Source organism: Salvelinus namaycush, chromosome 11 (genome assembly GCF_016432855.1).
Source record: "Salvelinus namaycush isolate Seneca chromosome 11, SaNama_1.0, whole genome shotgun sequence".
Taxonomy (NCBI): domain Eukaryota; kingdom Metazoa; phylum Chordata; class Actinopteri; order Salmoniformes; family Salmonidae; genus Salvelinus; species Salvelinus namaycush.
The window spans coordinates 14,164,132-14,192,053 of NC_052317.1; the positions used below are offsets into that span (position 1 = coordinate 14,164,132).

The 27,922-nt window shown below is 43.5% G+C and overlaps 2 protein-coding genes across 2 annotated transcripts in view; one reads left to right on the plus strand and one right to left on the minus strand.

The window, feature by feature from the left end:
- Positions 1-1,086: 1,086 nt before the first annotated feature.
- Positions 1,087-3,939, plus strand: LOC120056297 (protein FAM131A-like). Its single transcript, XM_039004538.1, has 4 exons — positions 1,087-1,188; positions 1,502-1,687; positions 2,432-2,563; positions 2,965-3,939. Exons 1-4 carry the CDS (start codon positions 1,101-1,103, stop codon positions 3,480-3,482), a joined length of 924 nt encoding a protein of 307 aa, XP_038860466.1. The 5' UTR covers positions 1,087-1,100; the 3' UTR covers positions 3,483-3,939.
- Positions 3,940-6,005: 2,066 nt separating this feature from the next.
- LOC120056298 (chloride channel protein 2-like) overlaps positions 6,006-27,922 on the minus strand; it is a 31,850-nt gene continuing 9,933 nt past the window's right edge. The window contains exons 2-24 of the mRNA XM_039004539.1: positions 19,760-19,891; positions 19,105-19,233; positions 18,537-18,670; positions 18,040-18,120; positions 17,445-17,468; positions 17,044-17,122; positions 16,820-16,945; positions 16,578-16,662; positions 16,229-16,330; positions 13,045-13,129; positions 12,608-12,763; positions 12,273-12,342; positions 12,067-12,177; positions 10,685-10,898; positions 10,345-10,478; positions 9,719-9,978; positions 9,199-9,307; positions 9,095-9,144; positions 8,666-8,731; positions 8,194-8,229; positions 7,965-8,069; positions 7,094-7,180; positions 6,006-6,554 (exon numbers count right to left, since the gene is read on the minus strand). Coding sequence (XP_038860467.1) covers positions 6,006-6,554; positions 7,094-7,180; positions 7,965-8,069; positions 8,194-8,229; positions 8,666-8,731; positions 9,095-9,144; positions 9,199-9,307; positions 9,719-9,978; positions 10,345-10,478; positions 10,685-10,898; positions 12,067-12,177; positions 12,273-12,342; positions 12,608-12,763; positions 13,045-13,129; positions 16,229-16,330; positions 16,578-16,662; positions 16,820-16,945; positions 17,044-17,122; positions 17,445-17,468; positions 18,040-18,120; positions 18,537-18,670; positions 19,105-19,233; positions 19,760-19,891 — 2,924 coding nt within the window. The remainder of the gene's footprint in view (positions 6,555-7,093; positions 7,181-7,964; positions 8,070-8,193; positions 8,230-8,665; positions 8,732-9,094; positions 9,145-9,198; positions 9,308-9,718; positions 9,979-10,344; positions 10,479-10,684; positions 10,899-12,066; positions 12,178-12,272; positions 12,343-12,607; positions 12,764-13,044; positions 13,130-16,228; positions 16,331-16,577; positions 16,663-16,819; positions 16,946-17,043; positions 17,123-17,444; positions 17,469-18,039; positions 18,121-18,536; positions 18,671-19,104; positions 19,234-19,759; positions 19,892-27,922) is intronic.

Here is a 27,922-nt window from a genome sequence, read left to right on the forward strand (position 1 = left end):
CGTCCTCTTTTCCTCCGTCCTTTCTTCACGCAAATGACATGGATCTGGGCCTGTTCCCGGGAGAGCAGTATATATTTCTCGTCAGGCTCATTAAAGGAAAAAGCTTCTTCCAGTTCATGGTAAGTAATCCCAGTTCTGATGTCCAGAAGTTATTTTCGGTCATAAGAGACGGTAGCAGCATGTACAAAATATGTAAAAAAAATAAGTTACAAACAATGCAAAAAAACGAACAAAATAGCACAATTGGTTACGGGCATGTAAAACGTCAGCCATCCTCTTCGGCGCCATCTTAACATCAGTATGTATACAGTATGTATACATATTTTTTAGGAACTCAGTCAAGATCACAACTTACTGTTTAAAGTTAGAATAGTAGAATGCACAAAGTGCAATTTCAAAATGTGGTTGTGCATCAGCAGTTGTTCTCTTGTCAGTCACTGACATTCACTTAATTAGCCCATGTCAGCCAACATTTGGTAAGTTAGTCTAGCTGCCAGCTATCTAAACTTCTAGTAATCATGGTCGAATTACCAACCTGGTCCCGATTGATTTTGTTAGTCACTCTCACTCTGATATCCTATTAAAAACTGCTAACATTTCTCTCCGCCCCATGGCAAAATGTGTAGAATTGTATGAAATTAGTTATAACATTTCAAAATCTTCCAAAGACAAATGGCAAAATGTGTAGATTTGCAGGAAATAAGCTGTAAAACTGAAAATATCTCTGCCCCATGGTAAAATAAGTACAATTGCATGAAATTAGTTATAAAATTTCACAGTTTTCCAAAGACAAATGGCAAAATGTGTAGATTTGCAGGAAATGAACTCTAAAACGGCAATTTTTTTCTCTTCACTGTAAACAGAGAAGCCGCTAAAATGTTTTACTCACAAGGTGGGGGCATGGATGTGGGTGGGTACGCAGGATCACGAGCACCTGCCTCCCACCATGATGAGTTCAGATGTTTTGTGGCCCCCCACCCCCATCAAAGTTGTCCATCCCTGGCCTACAACATTACTATAGAAAACACTTAAGTGCTGTGGTGTAAGTGACATACTGAGCATGACTGCTTTTTTTCCAGGTAAAATTTGAGGGTGCTGAAATGATCCCCAAGTCAAGAAAATCTTCAGACACAAGAAAGGCAGTCAGCATCCAGGAGATTGCTGCTCTGGCCAGATCCTCTTTAAATGGTAAGGGACACACACACTGATTTATTTTCATCTCACACATACAAATCCTGCGCAAACTTAGGGCTTGATTCAATCCATAGCGCTGAAGACCTGCACTGGAGCGCAATATACATTTAAAGGCATTGTTCCCGCATTCACGGAGGCTGCATTCACGGTAAAGGCTGTACATGTCGGCACAATCGGAAATTAACATTACATTTCAATGGCGCTATAGTGCTGATCTTCAGCACTACAGATTGAAGGACCCAGGAACCATCATTTTTAGAGGTCACACACTCTCTTTAACCCAGGCCTCGTACTTCTCTCTCTCCAGGCATATCCCAGGCGATGAAGGACCATGTGACCAAGCCCACGTCCCTGCAGGGTGGCAGGGTTGCCCACCTCATAGAGTGGAAGGGTTGGCCCAAACCCACAGACTCCCCAACGGACCGCCTCCAAACACACTTCAACTCCTACTGCCACCTCACTGAGGGAGAACAGGAGGCGCGCTTTGCTGCAGGTGCGTGTCCCTCCACCAACTTAGCCAGTAAAGTAGAGCCGCTGTCACACACCAATTTATAGCAATTGAATGTTGTCCTCTTTTAATATATTTGAATGTATCTTATCTCAGCTTATCTCTTTTAGTTTATTTTTCAAGAGGACACCTTCTGTTTCTATTATCCAACTAATTCTGCAGTCAATGGTGTTTAATAATCAATGCCTCAGATAGGATTGTATCAGGAATATGTCCTCTGTACAGTGCTTTACTCTGTGGATTTCAGTCATTAGCATTTAACGTCCATGCTGACGATTTGTGGGTCAATTGGATCAAAAGTAAAGTGGACCACCACCATGTGTTTGTGTGCGTACGTTCATACGTACTTGTGTGTGGTCTTGACCCCCCCATCATCCCTACACCTGTCCCACAGCTCCTCTCTAACCCCTGCATATGTCACAGCTCAGATCTGTGCCCCTCCTGCGTCACCTAAGCGATGACGGCCTGTCCTATGAGAGCCCAACAGATGGTAGCCAATTAGAGACTCTCCTCCAACTGTCACTTCACTGTCCCCTAGTGTCCCCATGGTGATACAGCCTCTCCCCTGTTCACTTTCTAATGATTTCTGAGACAACTCTGTCTGTCTGTCTGTGTCCCACTTTCTCCCGTGCTTGATGTGTGCTGTAAGGTTTTTGGGTGAAAATAAACAGTCCTGTTTTTAGCCTGTGTGTTTTTATTTGTCCTATTTGTTTGTGTGTCCATTTCCAGGAGTGGCAGAGCAGTTTGCTATCGCTGAGGCAAAGCTGAAAGCCTGGGCTTCTGTGGATGATGATGAGGAAGAAGCTGACAAAGAGTTCCTCCAGAACAACAGAAACACACTCACACTCTCTACCCGCTCAGGTAAACACTTTGCACAGAACCCACTTTGCACAGAAGTACACCCAATATCTATGTCATGCATCTCATCGTGTGTGTTTAGATCATAATTTCCAGCTAGGGCTCTATTCAATCCGCATTGTGGAAATTCAGCGTTACAGCGTGATTGAAATTTAAAGGCAATGTTCCTACTTTAGTGGAGACTGCGTTCACGGTAAACACTGTATATGCCGGCTTAATCGGAAATTACCTTTAAATTTCTATTGCAGAATTTGTAACGCATCAGTTTTACAGATTGAATAGAGCCCCAGACTCGGTGCTATGCCCCAATATCCCTCACTCTCTTCTTTCTTTCCTTCCCTGTCCGTCACTCGTCCTCTTCTCATCCCTCCATCTCTCTCTTCTCATCCATCTCCAGGTGTTCTGACTCTTTGCTCCTCCCTCAGACACCGCAATGTCCAATCACGAGCCCCGAGTGTCATTCCAGGCTGAGATTGGCAGCGTTAAAGTTCCACCCTCTATCAGCTCAACCATTCCCGTTGGCTCTAGCAGCAACAGCCTGCACTGTGATAAGCCCACATCTCAGAATGACCCAGCTCCACAGCAAAACGACCGGCCTATTCTAGAGAGTGACCGGGCTAGCCCATTCCACAGAGAGGGGGAACTAGTGGATGGTGAGGATCAGCCTGTACCACAGCTAGAGACCGGTGGGGGTGTCTGTATCGTCCACAAGCCTGACTGGATGCCGAGGGTCAGAAGCAGTAGGTTTGACTCCTGCTATTCAACCTCTCACTCTGAGTCTCTTGGAGAGGAAGCGGAAGAGGAAGACGAAGAAGGGAGTGTGTTTCAGGAAGGTAGAGTGTGGCACTCCTGCCAGAGCCAGAGAAGCTTCTTCTCCGACAGAGGCTCGTCGGGAGTGGCGTCATTCGACGAGGAAGAGTAGGAGGTGGAGAAGGAGGTTGGAGGAGGAGGAGAAAAGAAGGAGCATTGGATGTTGTGTTTTTTCATCTTGTAGGTGTTCCCCTTGGATAGTCTGTCGACTCTTAGATATGTAACTTAGTGATGGCTAGCCTTTACTCATCTTCCATCCTTCTTTCCTTCCTTCCTCCTGTTTCTCTTTCTTTCCTCCAATTCTTCCTTCCTTCCTTTTCTCGGCTTGTCTCTCCCTGCTTCCTCTACCCTGCACCCTGTTTTTTCTCTTTCTCTTCTATTTCACTTCCTTGCCATTTCTTTGCTGATGTTACGCTGTATTTGAGAGTTGAAAATCGATTCCCGAATACTGTGTTGTTCAAACGGAGAGGTTTTATGTTGTTATTTCACTGGTTTTCTATGGATTGTTATTGTTGTGTTTTCCCAGGACCATGATGTGAAGTCAAGTAATGGGGTTTGCCCTGGATGAATAAAACGTGATTAAAAAATATATATATTTTCACCATTTGATCATTTTACCCATCTCTGATATGAGACAAGAAGGAAAAGAACCCCCCCCCCCCACACACACACACACACACACACACACACAGAATAAAAGAGTTTTGGAAAAACAGATTTACATCTCAAAGTTTTGTTGAAATTTAATGTACAAAAAACAATTAGTATGCTTTCTGAAAAATAACAATGGCTGTTGATCTCAAATGCATATTCTCCTATGTACAATGTGTAGATTTCCGTCATAATGTATTTTCATATGTACAAACCATATACAGGCCGGGGCCATATAAAGGGAGAAACTACAGACTTATTGCTTAACTAGATGCGCTGTTAATTACCTTATACACTCTCTACATTAGACTCATTTTACATTATATCTTGTATGGCGAGCACTACTTCACATTCTATGTGCATACAAAAGTAAGACAACAATAAATGGTTGCACAACTGACTTTTTTACAGAAGAAAATTAACCGTTGAATTGTATTTGTTATGGCATGGTTTTACATAGAATTGAAATATATAATGGCTCAAATCTGTCAATGGAGCTAAGAGAAATTATTGAAGAGACAAATTACATAACATCTGTTTGTTGAACTCATTTTATAATGAGACCGTGGAGAACAGTCACACACTTTCTCTACAACAGTTGTTTCAGTTTTCTATAGAGGCTTCTATTGCTCATCAGTGCACTTGGAGAGTTATAACTGTGCTTCTAAGCTGGTAGTACGTATTTCTAAACTGGTTTTAAGGCCAGGCAGGCTGTATTAATCATTTTCAATGTAGGTGTGTGTGTGTGTGGTGTGTATTTTCTAGGATATTCTTTTCCATGTTTAGATTTATGAATGTGTATGGTGTTCATTTACTTGGTGCTCGATTCAATCTGTATTACAGAAGATCCAGAGTACAGCACAATTGAAATGTAAATGTCATTTCCGATTGAGATGACATATGCAGCATTTACAGGGAATGCATTCTCCGCTAATGCGGGAACATTGCCTTTAAAATGTCAATCGCACTACAACGCGGATCTTCAGCGCCACGGATTGAATCGAGCCCTTGTGCGTGTACTATTGGCCTATGTGCATATGTGTGCTCACAACAACTGATGTCGTCTCTCTCCACATAACCAACTTTTCCTGTGCAATGTAACGTGTCATTAACACTCACATCATTCCAGAAACATGCGGAACACGGTACAGTAGATAGGATACGATATTCACATAACATCCTATCTCAAGAAATGTAAGATACAAAATGACACTGTGACCAAAACACCCTGTTACAAGACAAGAAACTCTAACGTCCGTCCGCCCTCCTACCTTAATGCCAGACAAGGCTACATGTACTTTGAGTTAAATGCATGTTAATTACAATGTGCTTCACAAATGCTCTTAACCCTGTGGGATGCCATTTTATGACTGAGCAATGTCAATGTGTTGGCCTTTTCTTAGCTGCCTTTGGTTTGTAACTTATTGTCTTTCTCTTAATATCCCATTTCAGATATGACTGTACATGCACTTATACTGTAATTACAGAATGTCCTTTAGAATGTAGCTATGTAAATACGTAGATTTTATAGGCCACTTAATCTAAAGTAAGACCCTCCCTTCTCTTTCCTCTCTCTCCTTTGCTTTATCCCTCTGATCTGCTCTCTCTCTCTGTGTTATTTGTAGCTATATTTAGGGGGGGAAATGTAGTTTGGCTCTGATAATCAAACTGAGAATAGAAGTGTCAGCACCAGATGGGTGCATGGGCAAGGTTTCGCCAAGTCTCACACACACACACACACGCGCACACGCACCCCCCCCCCCCCCCCCCCCCAAAATACTTTGTTAAACACAGAACCATGTTGTCACATTCACTCAGTTACTCTATCACTCACACAGGAATACAAGCTAATTTACATCAACACGCACACAATACATTGTGGACACAGACGACCAGCTTAAAGATTCAGGTGAACGTGACCTCTAAGGTTGTAGAAACCTCAACGAACCACGAAGCAACTCCTAACTGTTCCTCGCCCCTTCTGTCATTCCGATTGGTCCTCAGTGCGGTTGGGACTTTGCTTACACTGCAGTTCTGATTGGTCCATTTGCTCTATGTTCTGGGGTGTGGTTCCATGGGGTGGGGTTCCATGATCCTTCGCCGGCTCCAATTGGTCAGTCTCAGGGAGGTGGGAGGAGTCAAAATCACAGGCCAGCTCTGATTCGTCAGTGTGGGAAGGGCTGCACTCTAAGATAAACTCCTCTGTTTGGTCCTCTGTTATTGAGAGGCTTTCCTGAAGAACCAATTCTGATGGCGGGTCCATATTGTCAGTGGGGATGGTTTCAAACTCCATATCTGATTGGTCCTGTATGAAGTGGACAGGGGTCTCCTCATCCATAACGTCCAATTGGTCCTCCATGTCGGGCGGGGTGGGTTCCCGTGGTAACGAGAGGCCTCTGTGGCGGTTCCAAAGCTTGTGCAGCTCTGTCACCTCGGAAACGCTGGTAGTGTTGCCGCTGTCACGGAAACTGGCCAGAGGGGGGCGAACTTTCACCCCTGTCACCGTCACTGAACCCTCTATGGCCTTACGCAGCTAGAGGTTAGACAGAGAGAGGAGAGGTAGAGATTGGAGGGAGAGGGAAAGGAATCAAATAGGGAGCAAGGATGAAAAGAGACGGAGGAGAGGATGGAAAGAAACGGGGCAGAGGATGGAAAGAAGATTGGAGAGAGAGAGAGACAGAGATATAGAATTGAACATTATGATGTGATTTTGGATTACACGGAGTAGTGATTCATATTACGCTTTTGATTCCATCTCCAAGCGCACTGGGTTGTTAATCTGCATCAACTTTTGTAACGAGCAGATTGATTAGCCTTGATTGCTTCTGATTCATGAAGCACAACATTGTCCTTAGGACTGATCTGAGGTGATAACAATATTCAAACAACCACAGCCAAAAGGTAAAGAGGACGTGTTCCTGTGATGTCATATCATGTGTTTGCAGTGATTTTTAGGTGAAGTGCACTCAAATCAAACATAGTATGATGACATCCGTGTTGAAAATACAAATAACTACACACTAACTACATGACCGTGACATAAGGGTTCTTCTAATGCACGGGAACACCCACCTCCCTGAGGGAGACCACGCCCACCAGCCGTCCTGTACTGGTCACATAGGCATGGTCCAGTCCCAGCAGGGAGAAGATGGTGTGAGTCTGGAGAGAGAGAGAGAGAGAGGGAGAGAGAGAGAGGGGGGGGAGAGAGAGAGAGAGAGAGAGAGAGAGAGAGAGAGAGAGAGGGGGGATGGAGAGAGAGAGAGAGGGGGTTGCAGAGAGAGAGAGGGGATGGAGAGAGAGGGGGATGGAGAGAGACAGGGATGGAGAGAGAGAGAGGGGGGTGGAGAGAGAGAGAGGGGGATGGAGAGAGAGAGAGAGAGGGGATAGAGAGAGAGAGAGAGAGAGAGGGGGTGGAGAGAGAGAGAGAGAGGGGGTGGAGAGAGAGAGAGAGAGAGAGAGGGGGTGGAGAGAGAGAGAGAGAGGGGGTGGAGAGAGAGAGAGAGCGAGAGGGGGTGGAGAGAGAGGGAATGGAGAGAGAGAGAGAGGGAATGAGAGAGAGAGAGAGGACAAATTGTCTATTAGAAAAATGCCATGGTTTAGTGCAGAGACTTCTATTTGTAATAAAAGGCTCCTGACTAGGAAAGCTGTGTGTTATCATATCTCTGTCACCAACCCCATCAATCAAAGGGGTCATCAAGGGCAGAGGGAAGAGATCCATGTTTTTTAGGGATGGAACTCATCCATTGTCGGACACTGTAGCCTGGTTACATTTCTAGATTTGAGTCATTTAGCAGATGCTCTGCTCATGTCTGCCTTGGCAGTGAAACAACGACAACAAGTATTGCAAGAAAAACCTTTTCAACTAAGACATATCAGTTGGGTTACTATGTAGATCGGTAAGAGATCGGTAGATTGAGTGACAGGTGAACTGATGACGACACACCTTATGCAGAGATGTCCGCTCCACAAGCTGAAACGGGGCGGGGTCTATCTTGCAGTTGTTGAAATCCACTGGCTCGTCCAGCTGTTGCTCCTCCCACTCTGCTATCTGTGGGAGTGGATTCAAAACTCAGCCAATAAAATAACATCTATAAAGCTCTCACATCAGTCACTGCATTTTCGTTTGCTTTTGACTGACACGCCAGTTTACCAATGAGAGAGTTCAGTCTTACTTCGTTTGTGGTCATGTCATCCTCTACTTCAGGGGACTCCTGAAAACAAAGAGAGACAGTGGTTACACCCACATACACAAATATACAATGAATCCATACCACCACTGCATATGAGCGCAAAAGACTAACAACACATACCAAACAATGAGACTAACACATAACCACAATCAAAAGTGCATGTGTCTGCCCCTGCAGCTACGCTGTTACTCAGCCGGCTTTGTGAGTCACTGCTGATTTAGCTTTTGTTGGCTAAATAATCAGCTGAATCACTAAAATGACTTAACTCAGATTTGGTCAATTGTGCCTTCCTCTCTCCTTCTCATTTCTCTCTCTCTACAAAGTGTTACAAAGCCGCAGTATATTTTGGATTGGTAGAAGTACCCAAAGCAATTTTGGTCGGTCACTTGCTCTATGCTAGGTCGCTAGGCAACGGTTACTTAGCAACGGGCTCTAATGCGGGCGGCAGTCTTACCGCCGCCATGGAGATCCTGACTCGTTTGGGCCCCCTGCTCTCAGGAGCCTCTGGCTCTGCCGGGCTCTTAAAGCCAGGGAGAGAAGGGAGTAACATAGCACAACGTTAGCACAACGTTAACACAACCTAAAAACAACGTTATACTCTATAATGGTCTTACCAGCTGATAAGGAGACGGATAGTGGGTGATATAAATATGAATACAATGTTACTGCAACGCAGAACGCTTGTTATGCTTCTCTTACTAAGGAGAGGGAGGAGAGGCGCGATGGCGTAACATCAGCGCAATGTTATGTTACAGCAAAGCTGGGGCTTAAAGTTACTAAAGATTCTCTGAGGACAGAGTGGACGTAAAGGAAGGAGGCATATGAGGATACAAGCATACACATAAAAACATGAACACATGCACACACTCACACTCACACTCACCTCGAGTAGCTCTCTCTCAGGGTCACCACAGGAAAGGGTCTGCTGAGAGCCTGACAGAGGAGAGGGAGTCGGCGTGTCTCTATTAATTGAGAGAGTGTGTATACTGTTGGGTGTCTCTGTGTTGTGAATAGTAGGGACAGTTTTCATAGCAGATTTGAGTGGCAGCTGAGAGTTGGACACAGCTGCACTGAAGGAGGACTCCTCTGTTGAGATCTAGATGGAGACACACAATATATACACACACACATATACAGACACACACACACACACACACACTGGTTAGAGGTACTGTAGACAGTAGAAGGCATACTGAAGTACTGAAGATGCCCCATATACTGTAAGGCAAACTTCACAGACGTCCCTTACCAAACACACCAAACCAGCCCCACACACCTACTGTACATACACATACACACCTATCCTAACACATACCTTTCCAAACACACACCCTGACTCACATATTTGCTGTAAGCAATATCTGTCCATCCAAATACACATCCACACATTATGTGTAATAACCTTCAGCCAAACTACCCCCCTCTTGATGATAACAGTGACTTTAAGTCGCACGCAGGGCTACCTCCTCACGTGAGCGGGAGTCCGACTCACCTCCGCTACACTCACCAGGAAGCGAACCCCATGGCGTGCGCTGGTATTGGAGGAGTTGGAGGTGTAGGAGTGTGTGTGTGTGCAGGGTGGGCTGGGGGGACTGTCCATGGTGTCCAGGCTGGTCAGGTGTGTGTGTGCGCCCAGTGTGTGTGTGTGTGTGCCGTTGTCCTGGGCGTGCCTCCGGAGGTGGTCGAGCCTGCGCGTTGGACCCAGCTGGATGGACAGGAGTGACTGGAGCTGGGAGCGCTCTATAGAACCCAACAGGATCATAGAGTCTGAGGGACAGAGAGAGAGAGGGAGGGAGAGAGGGGAAGAGTGGGATAGGAAGATAGGGAAAGTGACAAAATAGGGGAGAAAAGAGTAAAGGAGAATAAGGGAGAGGAGACAGAGGAAGAGAAAAGGGGTGCAGGGAATAGGGGAGAAAGGAGAGGAGAGAAAGAGGGAACAGTAAGGGAGAGTGATAAGCAGAGTACGGAATAGATGGAATAGGACACAAAAACAAAAAGCTGGAAGAAGTGAAAGACACGGGAGAGAAGAAGGAAAGCAGTAGAGAGGGAGAAATGTGTCATGGTGTCATGGAGGAAGGATGCATCTTGGATTTATAGCTGACTATAGATGTGCAGCTGCACACGTACCCTTACCTGTGGACTCAACCAGGGCCAGTGTTTTCAGCTGTCCAGTCATCAGGACCTCCTGTACCTCTCGGTAGGAGGAGAAGAGAGTGATGTAACGCACGTCTCTAACCATGATGTCCTCCACACGGATGTTATACTTCCTGAAGGAGGAGAGGAGAAGAGAGCAGAAGAAGGGGTAAGAATGAAAGAGGAGATAGACGAAAAGAGGACAAGAAATAATGTTAAGAAGAGAGAATCAGTCAAGAAGACAGTTGAAAACATAAGAGAATAAAGAAAAGGGAGTAACAGAAAGCAAGGGAGATAGAGACATAAACAAAGAAAAGAAAAGATGGACAGACAGACTTACTCGTGGTGCCCCATGCCCAGTTCAGGGAGATAGGGTAGTTTCTTGATCCTGATGATAGAGTCGTATAGCGAGGGCTGGAGGGACTGGGCTACGGCGTTGGCCAGGATCACCGCTATCATCACCGGCAGGATGTGGCTGATCTGACCCGTCAGCTCAAACACGATGACTGCTGTCGACACCGTGTGAGTCACTGCCCCCGACAACGCCGCTGCACCTGGGGAGGAGGGATACACAGTATGGATGATGATGAATATGACTTGGCCCAAAGTGGTGGAACGTTTTTTTTTTTTTACAACTACAGAGAGTACAGAAAGGCTGGTAGCACAGGGTGAGTAGTGGGTGAGTCCACATTTCATTCATTACATCTCTCCACAAAAAAAAAACGTTTCATAAGCAATAGGTGAATAGGTGATAGGTTTTCAATGGTACTGTACGTTTATTTGTTAGCTTTACTGTTTTAGACAACAAAACAAATGAAAGCTCAAGCTAGCGATGTGATTGTACTAGATACATTTACATGTTGGTCCTGGTCAGTCCCTGGATGGGAGACCAGATGCTGCTGGAAGTGGTTTTGAAGTAGGAGGCACTCTTTCCTCTGGTCTAAAAAATATCCCAATGCCCCAGGGCAGTGATTGGGGACACTGCCCTGTGTAGGGTGCGGACGTTAAATGAGTGTCCTGACTCTCTGAGGTCATTAAAGATCCCATGGCACTTATCGTAAGAGTAGCGGTGTTAACCCCGGTGTCCTGGCTAAATTCCCAATCTGGCCCTCAAACCATCACGGTCACCTAATAATCCCCAGTTTACGATTGGCTCATTCATCCCCCTCCTTTCCCCTGTAACTATTCCCCAGGTCATTGCTGTAAATGAGAACGTGTTCTCAGTCAACTTACCTGGTAAAATAACGAATAAATAAAAAAATAAAAAAATTCTACTAATCCATCAGATCAATGAAAAGCAGAAAATGATTTTACTTTTTATTTCAATCCTTAACCTGCTTGTCTGCTTTATCGTAGCATAATACATTTTCACCAGTCACATTCAATAAGCTAGCACAATTGACGAAAATAGCTTCGGCATCACACCCTCCTGCATTTTTCAATCATGTTAGAGAACAGAAAGATCCAAGATGGTGCCCATAAGTAGATACAAAATAGCCGTAATGAGGCCTTGAAGATGAAAAAAACGGGTTGGTTTTAGTGCAACTGGTGGAGTACCGCCGGCAGTTTCAATCACATCAGAGAGAGCCAAAATGGAGGGGCCTATGGTTAAATTCAGTAGTCTCAGGTTTGGATTCAGCCATAAGTGAACACGTTAGAGCTGTAATGGGGCCTTGAAAGCAAAAAACAGGTTCGTTTTAATGCAACTGGTGATGTACTCACCCACTACAGCATAGCCGCCAGGCACTATAGGATAGACACTGCCATCAGCATGGATGCCATCAGGGAACATGACTGCCATGGTCTCTCCTACCAAACGTCCAAATGCCGCACCTGCACATCCCATACATAAAGAGTAAGTGTACATACAGGTGTTTTTAGTGTGTATGGCTAAATACACAAATTCGCACACACAGCAAGTGACTTACCAATGAGGAAAACTGGCATGAAGGCCCCACATGGCACAGGCATGGTGGTAGCTACTGCAGACATCCAGAACTGAGGAGAGATAAAGATAGAGACGTGAGTGAGAGAAGGGTAATAGAGGAAACTGAAAACAGACACACTGGGGCAGAACATTTGACATCAACAAAATCACAGATTCACACCGAGACAGGTCATCATTGTAAATAAGAATGTGTTCTTAATTGCCTCACCTGGATAAATAAAGGTTAAATAAAAATGATTAAAAATAAACAATATCAGCCTATCCCAAACCCACACAGAAACCCACTCTCTCGATCTCAAATAAATGAACACGTACCTTCATGACGATGAAGAGGATGAGAGTGATGAAGACGTTAACCTGGGGGTGTTTCCAGGCGTGGGAGTGGCTGATGTAGTCGAACTCCTCGGCAACGCCCTGCCGACACCATGTTCGGTTGTCCAACAACGCCACCAGGGACTCATGCTGCGTCAGCTGAGGAGACAAGGAGAGACATAACTGTTAGGCATGGGATATACTGTATCAATCGTAACGGTCTAAAACGGTTTCCTTTCCTCATCTCCTTCCATTATCTGATCTAAAAGAATAGGATAGGTGAAGGCAACACAGAACTGATCCTTCATATCAGAGACTATGAAGGGGACAAGGAAGGAGGCTGTTTCAGACAAATGAAATGCATCCCATGTCTAATATTTTGAAAAATGTATCATACACATTGTGGCACAGATATTTAAAAAAAAAGTGTAACATCTGACCTGCCCAGCCATGAACTGTCCAAACCCAGGGGGGAAGGTGAGGGTTGAGATGATCAAGGTGACCATAGCAGGATACACCATACGTCTGACATGGAGAGAGGAGCTGTGGGTTCATTAGTGTGAGTGAGTGTGTCCCGCTATGATAAATTAATTAATAATACCTCTGCAATTTTATTCTTATGTGAACTCAAGTTTGCATTTTCAAGTTGAAAGTTCTTGTTCAAAGCCCAATATTTTATATATATATATATATATATATATATATATATTACCAGTCAAAAGTTCATGTCCATCTGACATGAAGAAATGCATGTCGGCGTAGCATGCTCTCTATCTTTCTGGGGTTAGGCCTAAGCTTCTCATTCTTTATATATTTATACTCTACCGTTCAAAAGTTTGGGGTCACTTAGAAATGTCCTTGTTTTTGAAAGAAAAGCAAATTTCCTCAACAGGCAGCTTCATTAAATTGTACCCGCAAACACCAGTCTCAACGTCAACAGTGAAGATATATATAGCCTATTAAACTATGATCATACAGTGGACACCTAAGCCTTTGCATGCAATGCCCTAATACATTTAGTGCTCAAATATCTGACAGCTGAACCGTGAGGTGGACAATTATTGTTTTCGAAAAGTACCTAAAGAAAAAAAAAAGTGATATAAAGTTGCATATGCTACACAATCAAACACAAGGAATAGTGTTTTCGTAATTTGTTATAGGCTGTTTTTAAGGACACTTAAATGTGGCCAACAGCCCTCGTTTATTGATGGGGCTGGCTGCGCCAGGTTGGATCTGAATGCATATGGATGTCCAAGTAGTTTCTCAAATGTCCGGTAAATTAAAATGTTGCCTGTCATGTTGTCCAGCGCTGAAATTGCATATTGTTTTGTGAAGATTTTTGAATATTCACATGAAATCTGTCGCCAATTGGATGGAAACCTAGCTATATACACCCTAAAGACTATGGCAAGTGCACTGGTCCAGTGTCACTATGATTTTGCCTGCACATCATGGTTCACTAGCAGCTCCTAACATCTAAAAAATTATCTACCAGCCAAACAAGCTTTTAAGAATTGTATTTTAAACTCCCCCCTCATACTCATCTGGAGGTTGAGCATGTTTTAGTCTCGATCTTTGGAATGTGTCTGTATCTATGTCATTGTATATGTATTTATGTAAAACATAGGGGCCACAATAGAAATACGTCCCCGACTTTATTATGCAATCCCTGTCACTTGAAAAAATCTTTGTGTATAAATCAAATCAAATCAATCCAAGCTGTGCAGGGGCCAATTGATGAATGGAAAGAGACATCTGTTACAAAACATCAAAAAGTTTAATGACATTCGGAGATTGTCAAGCCAAGCCTTCTATACTGGGTAAGCCTACAAAGTAGGGAGGGATGTGATTTCTGTTTGTGGAGATTGAAATAGTCTATTTATTGTGTTGTTGAAAACGCAAGCTATGATATTGAAGTGCCGAAGTCGGTAGGCTTTGTTTATTGGTTGTGTGGTGCACTGGCACAGAAACCTGTTGGTGGAGAATTTGTTGCATATATTTGATATAATTATAAATATGGCATCCAAATGTAAAAAAATCGGATTTCCCCCTAGCTGATCATTGTCTGCAGCCGGCTGATCGTAGTGTAATGAAACATGCAGGGAGAGTGAGCTCGTAACCCTGCGACTGTGCCATAAAAATATCCATATTTATAAACACATACAGTTATTGTTATTTGTGGTCGTAAACATTATTTTGAGTTCATTCTATGAGGGGGGAGAGTGTTACATTTATTTATATGTGGACATATTTTACTTTGGGAAGGGGGTGCATCCTTTTGTTATGACGTCTTGAGTTGGACCAGCCCCTGGATGAATGTCGATCTGTTCCTTACCAAGCCAAGCAGAGCTGTTTGTTTTATCGACAAAACAAATGATCCTGTGCTTTTCCATTTAGCGCATGCATATTGGCTACATTGTAACCTCAACGTGGCCACGGTGGGCTCGCATTTGGGGCTCACCCAGGACTGTTACTTTTGTAATTGAATGAAAATATTTTAACAATGTCATTTAACCGATTGATGTTGGGAAATGGATGGCAACGTGCAGAATGGTGTTAAATGCCTGTACACAGCTTGGGGAGGATTTTTTTTCTCACAGATTTAATCATTTAATATTAGGCCTACTGATTATTTCTCAATTGCGAGGTCCCTACCGGACATGCAGTTGTCTGCAAAGGTGCAACCTTTAGTAGGCTGATGGAAGAGTCAGAGGCTGCAATACAGCGATGCCAAGACATGCCCGAGCCATGCTCATCATGGTTCTTACAGGAAAAGTGAAATTACAAATTGAATTTGCTCGTGGTGCGCGCTTCTCAAATGATATGTAACGACACCATGTGACCAACACCGTCGGACATGAAACAACATACAAATGTAACGGCACAACAAAATAGATAAAAAAATATATTTTGCAGGTGCCTTTTCATTTTATACAGCAGTGGTGCAACTACGGTAGTGCTTTCTAACGGCACTGAACTAAAACAGTGGTGTGTGGGAGCGAAGTAAAACATTTCAGTGGTCAAAACCATTCATCTTGAGGTGACCGGGACGCAAAATGCAATCTGTTCATTATTATATCATATATAAAATGGACACATCTACTAGCTCAAAACATTACTAATCATTGAAATTAACAAATTACCCAAAGGATCATGATCGTTTTCTGGTTAAAAAAAGTGGGTGTTGCTCAGGTGCTCCCATTCTGTTTTACAATGTTTATCTTCTCTACAATACACTGCTGTTCATGTACGAAAGAACTCAGGGCTTTAGCCTTTTGGGGGCCCAAAGTGATATATGGTTGGGGGACCCACACCTCATAACCCTTGGGCCCAAAACATTACTTGAGGGAACGTTTATTTGCAGTCGTGCTGCACTTAGTGTATTATAGAATTCCACCTCTCAAAAGTGTTTTCTTTCAAACTCTCTCTCAAATTAATTTTTTTTTATTTTATTTTTGTCTGGGCCTCCAACGCACAGTGTGTGGTCCACGTAAAGGGCGAGCCGGCGCTGTGTGTGTGTGTGTGTGTGTGTGTGTGTGTGTGTGTGTGTGTTTGGTGTGTGTAGCAGTGTATGAAGTTGTGTGTGTGTGTGTGTGTGTGTGCGCGTGTGTGTGTTAGACTCACTTCCTGAGCAGGAACTTGTTGATGGTCTTCTGTTTCCTCATACACTCTACTATCAGTCTGTTCAGGTAGACAAAGAGAGCCCCACCAAAACCACACGCAATCCTGAGGAGGACAGGGGACAGTGTCACACACCATTCTAGTTCAATAGCCATTGAAGCCAATAGCTAATAGCCATTGAAGCCAATAGCCATTGAAGCCAACAGCCATTGAAGCCAACAGCCATTGAAGCCAACAGCCATTGAAGCCAACAGCCATTGAAGCCAATAGCCAATAGCCATTGAAGTGATCAGAATAAGGAGGAGTCAGACCTGGGCGTGTTGGACACAAAAGACAAACAAGAAACCCGTACCCCAGGATGGCGAAGGCTGGCAGCTCCTGGAGGTCAAAGGGGAAGTCCAGGCGGAAACGTGTCTTAAAGAGGGCTGTGATGGTCTCTGAGAGAAAGACAGACATAGAGAGACAGAGAGAAAGAGAGAAGAGAGAGAAAGAGAAATAGGGAGGAATAACATGAGTCACCTCCGACTAACTTATGACTCAGTGACGTAGACCCAAAGCCCTTCCCCTTACACACACTCACACACACCTCCTCACCTTCGTCCTGGTTCCACACAGCCAGGACTCTGAAGATGAAGGCACTGAAGGTGGCAGCGAAGAAGCCCCTCCAGTAGTTCCTCACCGCAAAGAACGTAGACGTTACCTCAATGCTGAAGAGCACACCTGCAACACACACACGCACACACACACACACAATCACTTTTGCAGTAACGCCATTATTTCGCTTATTGTATTTCTCACCCAAAGTATATTGTAATTACCTCCAATGGGGGCAGCGAAGCAGCAGCCTACCCCCACTGCACATGCTGCTGATAGCATCTCAGTGTTCCTCAGCTCATTCTGTAGGAATAGGAACACACACACACGTATGTGCAAGCACACATAGTACATACACACACACATGTAAACACACATACAAACGCACACATTTCTGGTAAAGAGGGAAGGCCTAGGGCATTGGAATACAATGGAGTCACAGCGAGGAATGCCAGAATGAACCGAATAACATGAAGTAAAGGGAGATGTCATGTGTCATTCACATAGAATATAATAGGAACCCTTGATTAGAAATGGAATGATGCTCACATGACGCTCCAACATGTGTACATGAAACGTGGAAACTCTGAGATGTGCACATACTCAGACACACGTGCACTCGTACCTTGTTTCCCTCAAAGGGCTCTTCCTTAAGCAGTAAGTGGGAAAAGACAGAAATCTGAGTGAATACCTAAGAGTTAAAATGAAGAAAAGCAGAGACCAAAATCTTCTGGGATATTCTCTTTAATGCATCATTGCTGTGTTTCTTTTTGGACAGAAAGTAAATGTAATCTCTTATAGTGACTGGGTTCAAATGGATTGAGCGCTGACACTGATCAATATGGAAGCTCTATAAAGTAGACAGTCTTATTTAACTCCTGCTGACTTGACACTTTCTTCCTTCATCTCCCCCCCCCCCCCCCCCTCTCCTCGTTCTCCACCTCCTCCTTTTCCTCCTCCAAGTCTTGGGTGGTGTATGGCAGAGAAAGTAATCTCTTGGCAGACTGAGAACCATAGACAGGAGCCAGACTGGAGCCCAGGGTTGGACTCAGGTGAGTGGAGGTGAGAGTGGGTCCTGGAGGGGTGGCACGCTGGTCAGACAGGTACCACACAGATACTAAACCAAATTGAGTAGGAGTAAGCGTGTGTGAAGGGTTAAAGGTTAGGGTGTGTGTGTGTATGTGTGTGTGTGTGTGTATGGGGGGGGGGGGGTCTCTCACCTTGTAGATTCCACCAAACAAGGCAGCCAAGAACTTGCTCAGGAGGGCTGCACAGAGACTGGCCACATGAACGAACGGGCCCTGAGAGAGTGATCGGAGGAGAGAGAGAGAGAGAGAGAGAGAGAGAGAGAGAGAGAGAGAGAGAGAGAGAGAGAGAGAGAGAGAGAGAGAGAGAGAGAGAGAGAGAGAGAGATAAAAAGAGAGAGAGAGAGATAAAAAGAGAGAGAGAGATGGAGGGGTAGGGGTTACAGGATGAGGAAGGGGGAAAGGGAGAACTAAACCAATTTCAGATCAGGGCCCGTATTCATAAAGCCTCTCAGAGTAGGACTTCTGAAATAGGATCAGGTCGCCCCCTGTCCATAACCTTATTCATTATGATCTAAAGGCAAAACTGATCCTAGATCAGCACTTCTACTCTGAGATGCTTGATAAACACGAACCCAGGAATTTCAAACATATCCCTTTCATTCCTTAACAGTCCACTAGCGGTTTCCCACCTCCTTTCCCAGGGGCATGCCACTGCCCAGAGCACAGGTCAGCCCGATAACTTTGGCCACAAAGGTTTTAAAGGTGAGATATTCCTTCAGCACTACGCCTCTCAGAATGGTCTTCATCTCTGGGATACCCGAACCTGAGAAAGAAGAGGAAAGAAAGGAGGAAGAGCAGAGGTGGGAGAGGAGAGGGCCGGAGGAGGGAGAGAGAAGGAAGGGGAGAAAAAGGTATATTCATGCATCAACTTCAAGATTATGTATGTATTCAAGGCTGTCAGTACTAGCGGTTTCAAGGATATAGTCAGGGATGTCCTGAAGTTGTATAACCTTTGCCAACTACTTTTGTGAACTGAGTCCACTCCATACATCTGTGACCTTTAAACAATCATGTACAGTGTTTCATTCTGTATGTAAATGAGGTATTTACATATTTGAGTGTGCATGATTAGCAATGAATTTAGGAGTGAGGTGAAATTCAATGAGAGTATATGTGTGTGTGTATGCGCGCCCATTCATGTACTTGCGTGTGTGTGTATGTGTGTGTGTCACACTTGAGCGTGGGTGTGTCTCTTACCCACAGCCTGCGGGGACAGTATCTGTGTGAACCCTGCTGAGAAAGTGATGAGCACCACTGGGTAGGTGACCCATGCCAGGTACTGCAGGAGCATGTTACTGTCCAGTCCCCCGTACATCCACTTCTGAGCTGCACAGACACACAGAGATACATAAAACCAATTAAATAAACTTTTTTTACACTAGGGGGGCTCGGAATATCTCTCTCGCTCTCATGCCAGCTACCTTTCTCTCTTTCTCCCTCCCTCCCTCTGTTCTCTCTCTCTCTCCCTCCCTCTGTCCCGTTCTCCCTCCCTCTGTCCCGTTCTCTCTTTCTCCCTCCCTCTGTCCCGTTCTCTCTTTCTCCCTCCCTCTGTCCTGTTCTCTCTTTCTCCCTCCCTCTGTCCTGTTCTCTCTTTCTCTCTCCCTCTGTCCTGTTCTCTCTTTCTCTCTCCCTCTGTCCTGTTCTCTCTTTCTCTCTCCCTCTGTCCCGTTCTCTCTTTCTCTCTCTCCTTCCATGCCCTTAGAGCCTAGGCTATGGCCTAGTCCATCACTTAGCTGACCACTGTGACCAGGGCCATGACTACACCCAATAATATATCCCTCTCTCGCTCTCTCTCCCGCCCGCCCTACCTACCCCTCCCCTCTCTCTCTCTCTCGCTCTCCCTCTCACTCACCTTGCTGACAGAAGGCGATAGCATAGTCCATCACCCAGCTGACCAGGGCCATGACCAGACCCAGTAGGATGAGAAAGATCCAGTCCTCGCCCACACGCGAGATCAGGAACTTCTGACAGCGAGACGTACACACTGGAGAGAGGGAGAGAGGAGAGAGGGAGGAAAGGGAGAGATGGGTGGGAGAGAAAGGAGAGAGGGAAAACCATAGGAAAATAAAGCATAAGATAAGCGAGAAATAGTCACAGTAACAGGCAGAGAGAGAGAGAGCACAAAAAATGTAAGAAAAGAGAAATGTGGACAGAAGGAACACTGTGTGAAAAGCCAGTGGGAAGGATGGACAGATGCATTCCAACATGTTGAGCTGAATGAATGAGGAAGGGAATGAATGGACTTGGTGATGGGTGGAAAGAGAGAGACATGATTTGCCCTCACGAAAAAGGGATTAACCCCTACAAAAATGTAGATGAATCAAAATCCACATAATTATTCACAGTTCCTGTGGCTGCTGGATTATGTTCCTGCTGTGCGGAGGGTCAAATTAAAGGAAAGATTCACCCATTTTTTATGTTATATCGTATTTGTGCATCTCTGAGCAATGTTCTATCGATTCCTGGGGTAATTTAATGTTTTCATGTGTATCTGAACTCTTCCCGTTCACACAGGCAGAAATACAGCCGGTATGACATAGCATTGCAGCCTGGTATCATAGACTGGATTTAACATAGTAAACGTAAATGCGAAACACTCAAATTAGTACAATATGTTACGTTTGGTATGGTTACATAAGACAGATGGTTACTTAAGTCAAAAACTTGAGTGGGTGGCTAGTTGGCGTATAACATGAACATCTAGCAACCCAAAGGTTGACCATTCAAATTTCGTCACTGACAAATTTAGCATTTTAGCACCTTTTCAACTACTTACTACTTTTTCGCTACTTTGCAACTACTTAACATGTTACCTTTCCCCTAAGCCTAACCCTTTCCAGCACCTGCAGATCGACGTCTGAAGTTCGTAACAGCACTAAGCTAAACACCACGGACTGAATCAGAAAAATATGAGAAATGTGGTGAACCTCTGTTAAATGATACATTTCTCAAGGTCGGGATTATCGCAAAAATATAATCAATGGCTCATTAGAGCGAGAAGATAACATCCCGCGTTATGACATCGGCCAGTACTGAAATCTGACGTGCGATAGACATTTTCACGAACTAAAAGTCATCTTTCTATTAATTCTTATCTCAATGCTCAATCTGGGCTCAAAGCATTCGTATTCATATTAGTCTGTAAGTAAATCTGAGATACTCCATGTTACGTTTCGTATGCTATGTATTAATTTGTTAGCTAACATGCTAAGTAGTTGAAAAGTTGGTAGTTAGCTAAAATGCTAACGTTGTCAGTGATAAGATTCAAACTCGCAACTTTTAGGTTGCTAGACATTCGCGTTATAATACGACCAACCACCCTACTTTTTTTTGTTGCCTTAAATAACCATCTGTCTTGTGTAACCATACCAAACGTAACATATCATACCAATTTGAGTTTCTCGGATTTACACTTACTATGTTGTTGTTTTGTCTCACTGCTTTGATTTATTTTGGCCAGGTCGCAGTTGTAAATGAGAACTTGTTCTCAACTGGCCTACCTGGTTAAATAAAGGTAAAATAAAAAAATAAAAAATAAACGTTACGTCTAGTCTATAAGACCAGGTTTGCAGGTTGAATATGGTGAGATTGTAAACTCCTAAATTGATAGTGCAGTTTGTTAAGGAGATTTTACAGCTAACTACTATAGCTACTTCACATGCTGATATTGACTTTGGTATTATTGTGTGCTAGCTATTGCATTGTGGGTTTTGCAGTCGACTTATTAAGACTCCAGCCACCCAAGCCATAGAATGTTCTCTCTGCTTCCGCATGGCAAGCGGTACCGTACCAACAAGTCTGACACCAACAGGCTCCTGAACAGCTTCTATCCCCAAGCCATGACACTGCTACAGAGCTAACAAAATGGCTACACAGACTATGTGCATTGACCCTTCTGTTTTATTTGTATTTTTGCTCTGACTCTATGCACACTCTACATTCTCACTCACACTGAAACAACAACACACACACACACTCAAATGAACACACAATTTGTTCACATTAACATAACACCCACACACATCCATGCTGACTCTAAACACACACACACACACACACACACACACACACACACACACACACACACACACACACACACACACACACACACACACACACACACACACACACACACACACACACACACACACACACACACACACACACACACACACACACACACACACAGAAACAAGCTGCTTCTCTGTTTATCATATATTCTGATGTCTAGTCACATTACCCCTATACAGTCAGGTCCATAAGTACTTGAACAGTGACACAATTTGCATCAGTTTGCCTCTGTACGCCACCACAATGGATTTGAAACGGAACAATCAAGATGTGCTTTAAGTGTAGACCATCTTTAATTGAAGGGTTTTATCAAAATTATTGTGTGAACCGTGTAGGAATTACAACCATTTTTAAACATAGCCCCCCAGTTTTAATGGCTCAAAAGTAAATTGGACGTACCAACGTAATCATAAATTAAATTGTGAGTTTTAATACTTGGTTGCAAATCCTTTGCACTCAATGACTGCCTGAAGTCTTTAACCCATAGACATCACCAGATAATGGGTTTCTTCCCTGGTGATGCTCTGCCAGGCCTTTACTGCAGCTGTCTTCAGTTCCTGCTTGTTCTTGGGGCGTTTTGCCTTCAGTTTTGCCTTCAGCAAGTGAAATGCATGCACAATTGGATTCAGGTCAGGTGATTTACTTGGCCATTGCAGAACATTCTACTTCTTTGCCTTAAAAACCCGTATTGGGTTGTTTTCTCAGTACGCGTCGGGTCAATGACCATCTGCACTGTGAACCGTCCAATGAGTTTTGATGCATTTGGCTGAATCTGAGCAGATAATATAACCCTAAACACTTCAGAATTATCTGTACAGGCTTTTTTAGATGTTCTTTTGGCAAACTCTAATCTGGTCTTCCTGTTCTTGAGTCTTACTAATGGTTTATATCTTGTGGTAAACCCTCTGTATTTACTCTGGTGAAGTCTTCTCTTGATTGGTGACTTTGACACAGATACGCCTACCTCCTGGAGGGTGTCCTTGATCTGGCCAACTGTTGTAAAAGGGGTTTTTCTTCACCAGGGAAATAATTATTCTGTCATCCACCACAGTTGTTTTCCGTGGTCTTCCGGGCCTTTTGGTGTTCCTGAGCTCAATAGTGCATTCTTTCTTTTTAAGAATATACCAAATAGTTGACTTGTCCACACATAATGTTTTAGCTGTCTCTCTGATGGGTTTGTTTGGATTTGTCAGCCTAATGATGGCTTGCTTCACTGGCAGTGACAGCTCTTCGGACTTCATATTGAGGGTTAACAGCAACAAATTCCAAATGCAAATGCTGCACTTGAAATCAACTCTAGACCTTTTATCTGCTTACTTGTAAATGAACTGATGAGGGAATAACACACACCTGGCCATGGAACAGCTGAGCAGCCAATTGTCCAACTTCTTTTGGTCCCTTAAAAAGGGAGGCATCACATAGAATAAGTGCTGTAATTTCTACACCGTTCACCCAATTTGGATGTTAATACCCTCAAACTAAAGCTGAAGGTCTGCACTTTCAGCTCATATTCATTGTTTAATTTCAACTCTAATATGCTGTGGTAGACAGCTAAAATAATAATAACTTGGTCAATGTCCAAATATTTATGGACCTGACTGTACAAACTGCATCTAACCCTACCACTCCAGTATCCCTGCACATAGTAAATATGGTATTGTCAATATGGTTTTGGCACTGACCCTGGAACTGACCCTGTATGTAGCTTACTTACTTTCGCGTGTTCTTCTAATGAACATTTCTTGTGTGTTTTTGATTTACTTTACTTGTTTTAATAACAAAAAATATAGTACTACTGATATTGATTATTACTGCATTGTTGGGAAAGAGCAAGAAAGGCATTTCACTGTACCTGTGTATGTGATAATAAAAACTTGACTTGAAAAACAAAACATGTTGTTCTCACATAGTGTTATTTAACACTGTAAAATATAGGAATTAGTGGTTTTGGGTGTATTTTTCCTTTAAAGGCATGCTCCGGAACTTTGGCGATTATTAAGTATTTTTTAAACATCCCTCTTTGGGCTGGATGTATCAATGTGTAATTCATACATGAATAATGTATTAGTAGAATTACTGTCTAACCTCGATTAGCCATGAAATCCCTGGTTTGAAAGCTGTGCTGCGCCATTTCCCTCCACGTGGGCCAGCCCCCTAGCAATTAGAGTTCTAGCCAATGATAACTCAGTAATACCAAAGTCAATATCAGCATGTGAAATAGCGTCAGTTGTTAACTGTAAAATTGCCTTAAACTGCACTAATCAAACTGCACTATACAAACTGCATTACACAAACTGCACTATAGTATATGTTTTTTTAAGGTAAAGTAATATGTATTATGTGGATGTATTTCAAGTCCTACCTTTAAACTCTGTGCCTCTTTGCTTGACATCATGGGAAAATCAAAAGAAATCAGCCAAGACCTCAGAAAAAAAATTGTAGACCTCCACAAGTCTGGTTCATCCTTGGGAGCAATTTCCAAAACGCCTGAAGGTACCACGTTCATCTGTACAAACAATATTACGCAAGTATAAACACCATGGGACCACGCAGCCATCATACCGCTCAGGAAGGAGACACGTTTTGTCTCCTAGAGATGAACGTACTTTGGTGCGAAAAGTACAAATCAATCGCAGAACAACAGCAAAGGACCTTGTGAAGATGCTGGAGGAAACCGGTACAAAAGTATCTATATCCACAGTAAAATGAGTCCTATATGGACATAACCTGAAAGGCCGCTCAGCAAGGAAGAAGCCACTGCTCCAAAACCGCCATTAAAAAAAGCCGGACTACGGTTTGCAACTGCACATGGGGACAAAGATCGTACTTTTTGGAGAAATGTCCTCTGGTCTGATGAAACAAAAATATAACTGTTTGGCCATAATGACCATCGTTATGTTTGGAGGAAAAGAGGGGAGGCTTGCAAGCCGAAAAACACCATCCCAACCGTGAAGCATGGGGGTGGCAGCATTATGTTGTGGGGGTGCTTTGCTGCAGGAGGGACTGGTGCACTTCACAAAATAGATGGCATCATGAGGGAGAAAAATTATGTGGGTATATTGAAGCAACATCTCAAGACATCAGCCAGGAAGTCAATGACCCCAAGCATACTTCCAAAGTTGTGGCAAAATGGCTTAAGGACAACAAGGTCAAGGTATTGGAGTGGCCATCACAAAGCCCTGACCTCAATCCTATAGACAATTTGTGGGCAGAACTGAAAAAGCGTGCGCGAGCAAAGAGGCCTACAAACCTGACTCAGCTACACCAGCTCTGTCAGGAGGAAAATTCACCCAACTTATTGTGGAAGGCTACCCGAAATGTTTGACCCAAGTGAAACAATTTAAAGGCAAATAATACTAATTGAATGTATGTAAACTTCTGACCCACTGGGAATGTGATGAAATAAATCACTCTCTCTACTATTATTCTGACATTTCACATTCTTAAAATAAAGTGGTGCTCCTAACTGAGCTAAGACAAGGAATTTTGACTATGATTAAATGTCAGGAATTGTGAAAGACTGAGTTTAAATGTATTTGGCTAAGGTGTATGTAAACGTCCGACTTCAACTGTATATATCTGTCTTTGTCTTACTCCACAGACATATCTGCCCATAGCCTCTCAAAGGCCATGTCCCAAATGGCACCCTGTTCCCTATATAGTGCACAACCTTTGACCAAAGCCCTATGGGCCCCAAAAGTAGTGCACTCAGGAATAGGGTCCCATTTGGGACAGCACCTTTGAGAGCCTATGGGCAGATATGCAAAATATATATAGATAAAGTTAGGTCAGTGAAAAGAGGCTCCATTAGACTAAATTTATTCTCCTTTTTCTATGAACTGGCAAAGTCTGGAATTCTACTGGTTCAGTATTTAGAGCGTTCGTAGACTGTGTCCCTCAAGACACTCAACGTGCTCTACTGACACAGTTGCTGTATATCTTCTGTATTTAGCCAATGTCTCTTCACTGCCACAATGATATAAATATGACTTTATCCTTAAATAAACGTATACTACTGATTTGAAATTCAAACATGTCTTATCTTTGTGAGAGATGGCGAGAGAAATATTGATGTAGGGAGGGAGAGATGGACAAGTGAGAGAGAAAGATGGAGGAAGAGGGGGGAAAGGAAAGAGATAAGAGGGAGAGGAATGATCAATCAAGAGAGAGACAGAACCACAGTTGACAGTAGGCGGAGAGAGATTTATTATTGTTTATTTCACTTTTGTTTATTATCTATTTCACTTGCTTTGGCAATGAAAACATATGTTTCCCATGCCAATAAAGCCCTTTGAATTTAATTGAATTGAGCGAGAGAGCGAGAACAGCTGACAGACAGAGAGTGATGGGGCAGGTCACAGGGGGACATTGAGGTCCCCAAGGGAACAGTGGGGAAGCAGGAGCACAACTGTGTTCATGGCAACGTGATAGACCCAGTTGACAACCGCCAGCCAGGGCACCTGCTGACTGGCACCTCACCTGCCCATGCTAACGGGCGTGCAGACACACTCAGGCGAGCATGCACACACACGTATGCACACAAACACATTGAGTTGGAACACGCACACACAGACACACATACATGTAATGTTCTAGGTCCGACAGTGCAGTAACATTGATTACATTGTTGACGACGACACTAGCGTAATACGACACCTCATGGTAGAGCCATAGTACTACAGTTTATGTTTGTCAGTCAACCACTGAGCATATGTGTGTCAACCATGCAACGCTTCTAGATAAACGACCATCAACTGAACTATGTCTGGACATTACTTTATTATTCATGCATATGGAATATTACAATGGTGACGAGGATTAAAAACGAGATGGATTACAGCACAAACATTTAACTGAATTTTCTTTTCGGGCAAGTAAAGCTAACAAGCTGGTAGCTAGCTAAAAGGACATTGAAATGGTGCTAGCAATCGCACCATTTAAAACTGAAAGTGACCCTAGTTCCGTCGGGCCACGTTGGAATAAATGGGTGCAGATATTCTAACTTTACAACATAGCCATGAAAATTTACCGGCGATGCTAGGCTGAAAGCACTGTTGTTGCACTTAAAAGGAGAACGAGCACATGACATTTGCGACATGTTCGCGGTAGAGTATGCAGACACAAAACTGAAAAAGAACGTTCTGTACCAATATATTAAGTAAAGCCACTCAGCAGCAGGGCAAGAAGTCCAATAATGGAAGGAACCTAACGTTAATCCTTATAGTCCAAGGACCTTACATGTTCTGTTTGGCTCTCGAAGCCAAAACAGCCAAATAGTCCATATAAAAGTGAATCGATTCTCAATTGCAGTATGATTCTGGAAACATAACTCTTCCTACTTTCACATTTTAGTAGACACTCTTATCCAGAGCAATTTACAACAGTGAGTGCATACATTTTTGTATGTTTTTGTATTGGTCCCCAGTGGGAATTGAACCCCCAACCTTGGTGTTGCAAGCACCATACTCTACCAACTGAGCAACATGATGGGACCAATCACTTCAAAATAATTTAAAAAGTGCAAAATAGACTCCATGTTAACTGGCCAGGTCGCAGTTGTAAATGAGAACTTGTTCTCAACTGGCCTACCTTGTTAAATAAAAGGTGAAAGAAAAATAAATCAAATAAAAACAGGTTTTAACACAGTTGCAGCCAACAGTATTTTTCAGTAGCAGCGCGTTTGAGGCAGCCATCTTCCGTTTACACACAGGTGTTAGGAGACACAGATAGCTAATTAGCACAGGTAGTCGATTCTGTCTTCCGTCTGTTTTCCGTAAACACGCGCTGTAACATGGCGATATTGTCGTGTGGGAACACTAACCCTATAAAGGTGTATCAATTTAACCTTTTGTTTTTAAGAAAATAATTTCTCGTTGGTATGAAAGATCAGGTTCTTCCAAAACCGTACTGCAAGGAATGCTTGTTAATGTTCAGACTGAGCGTC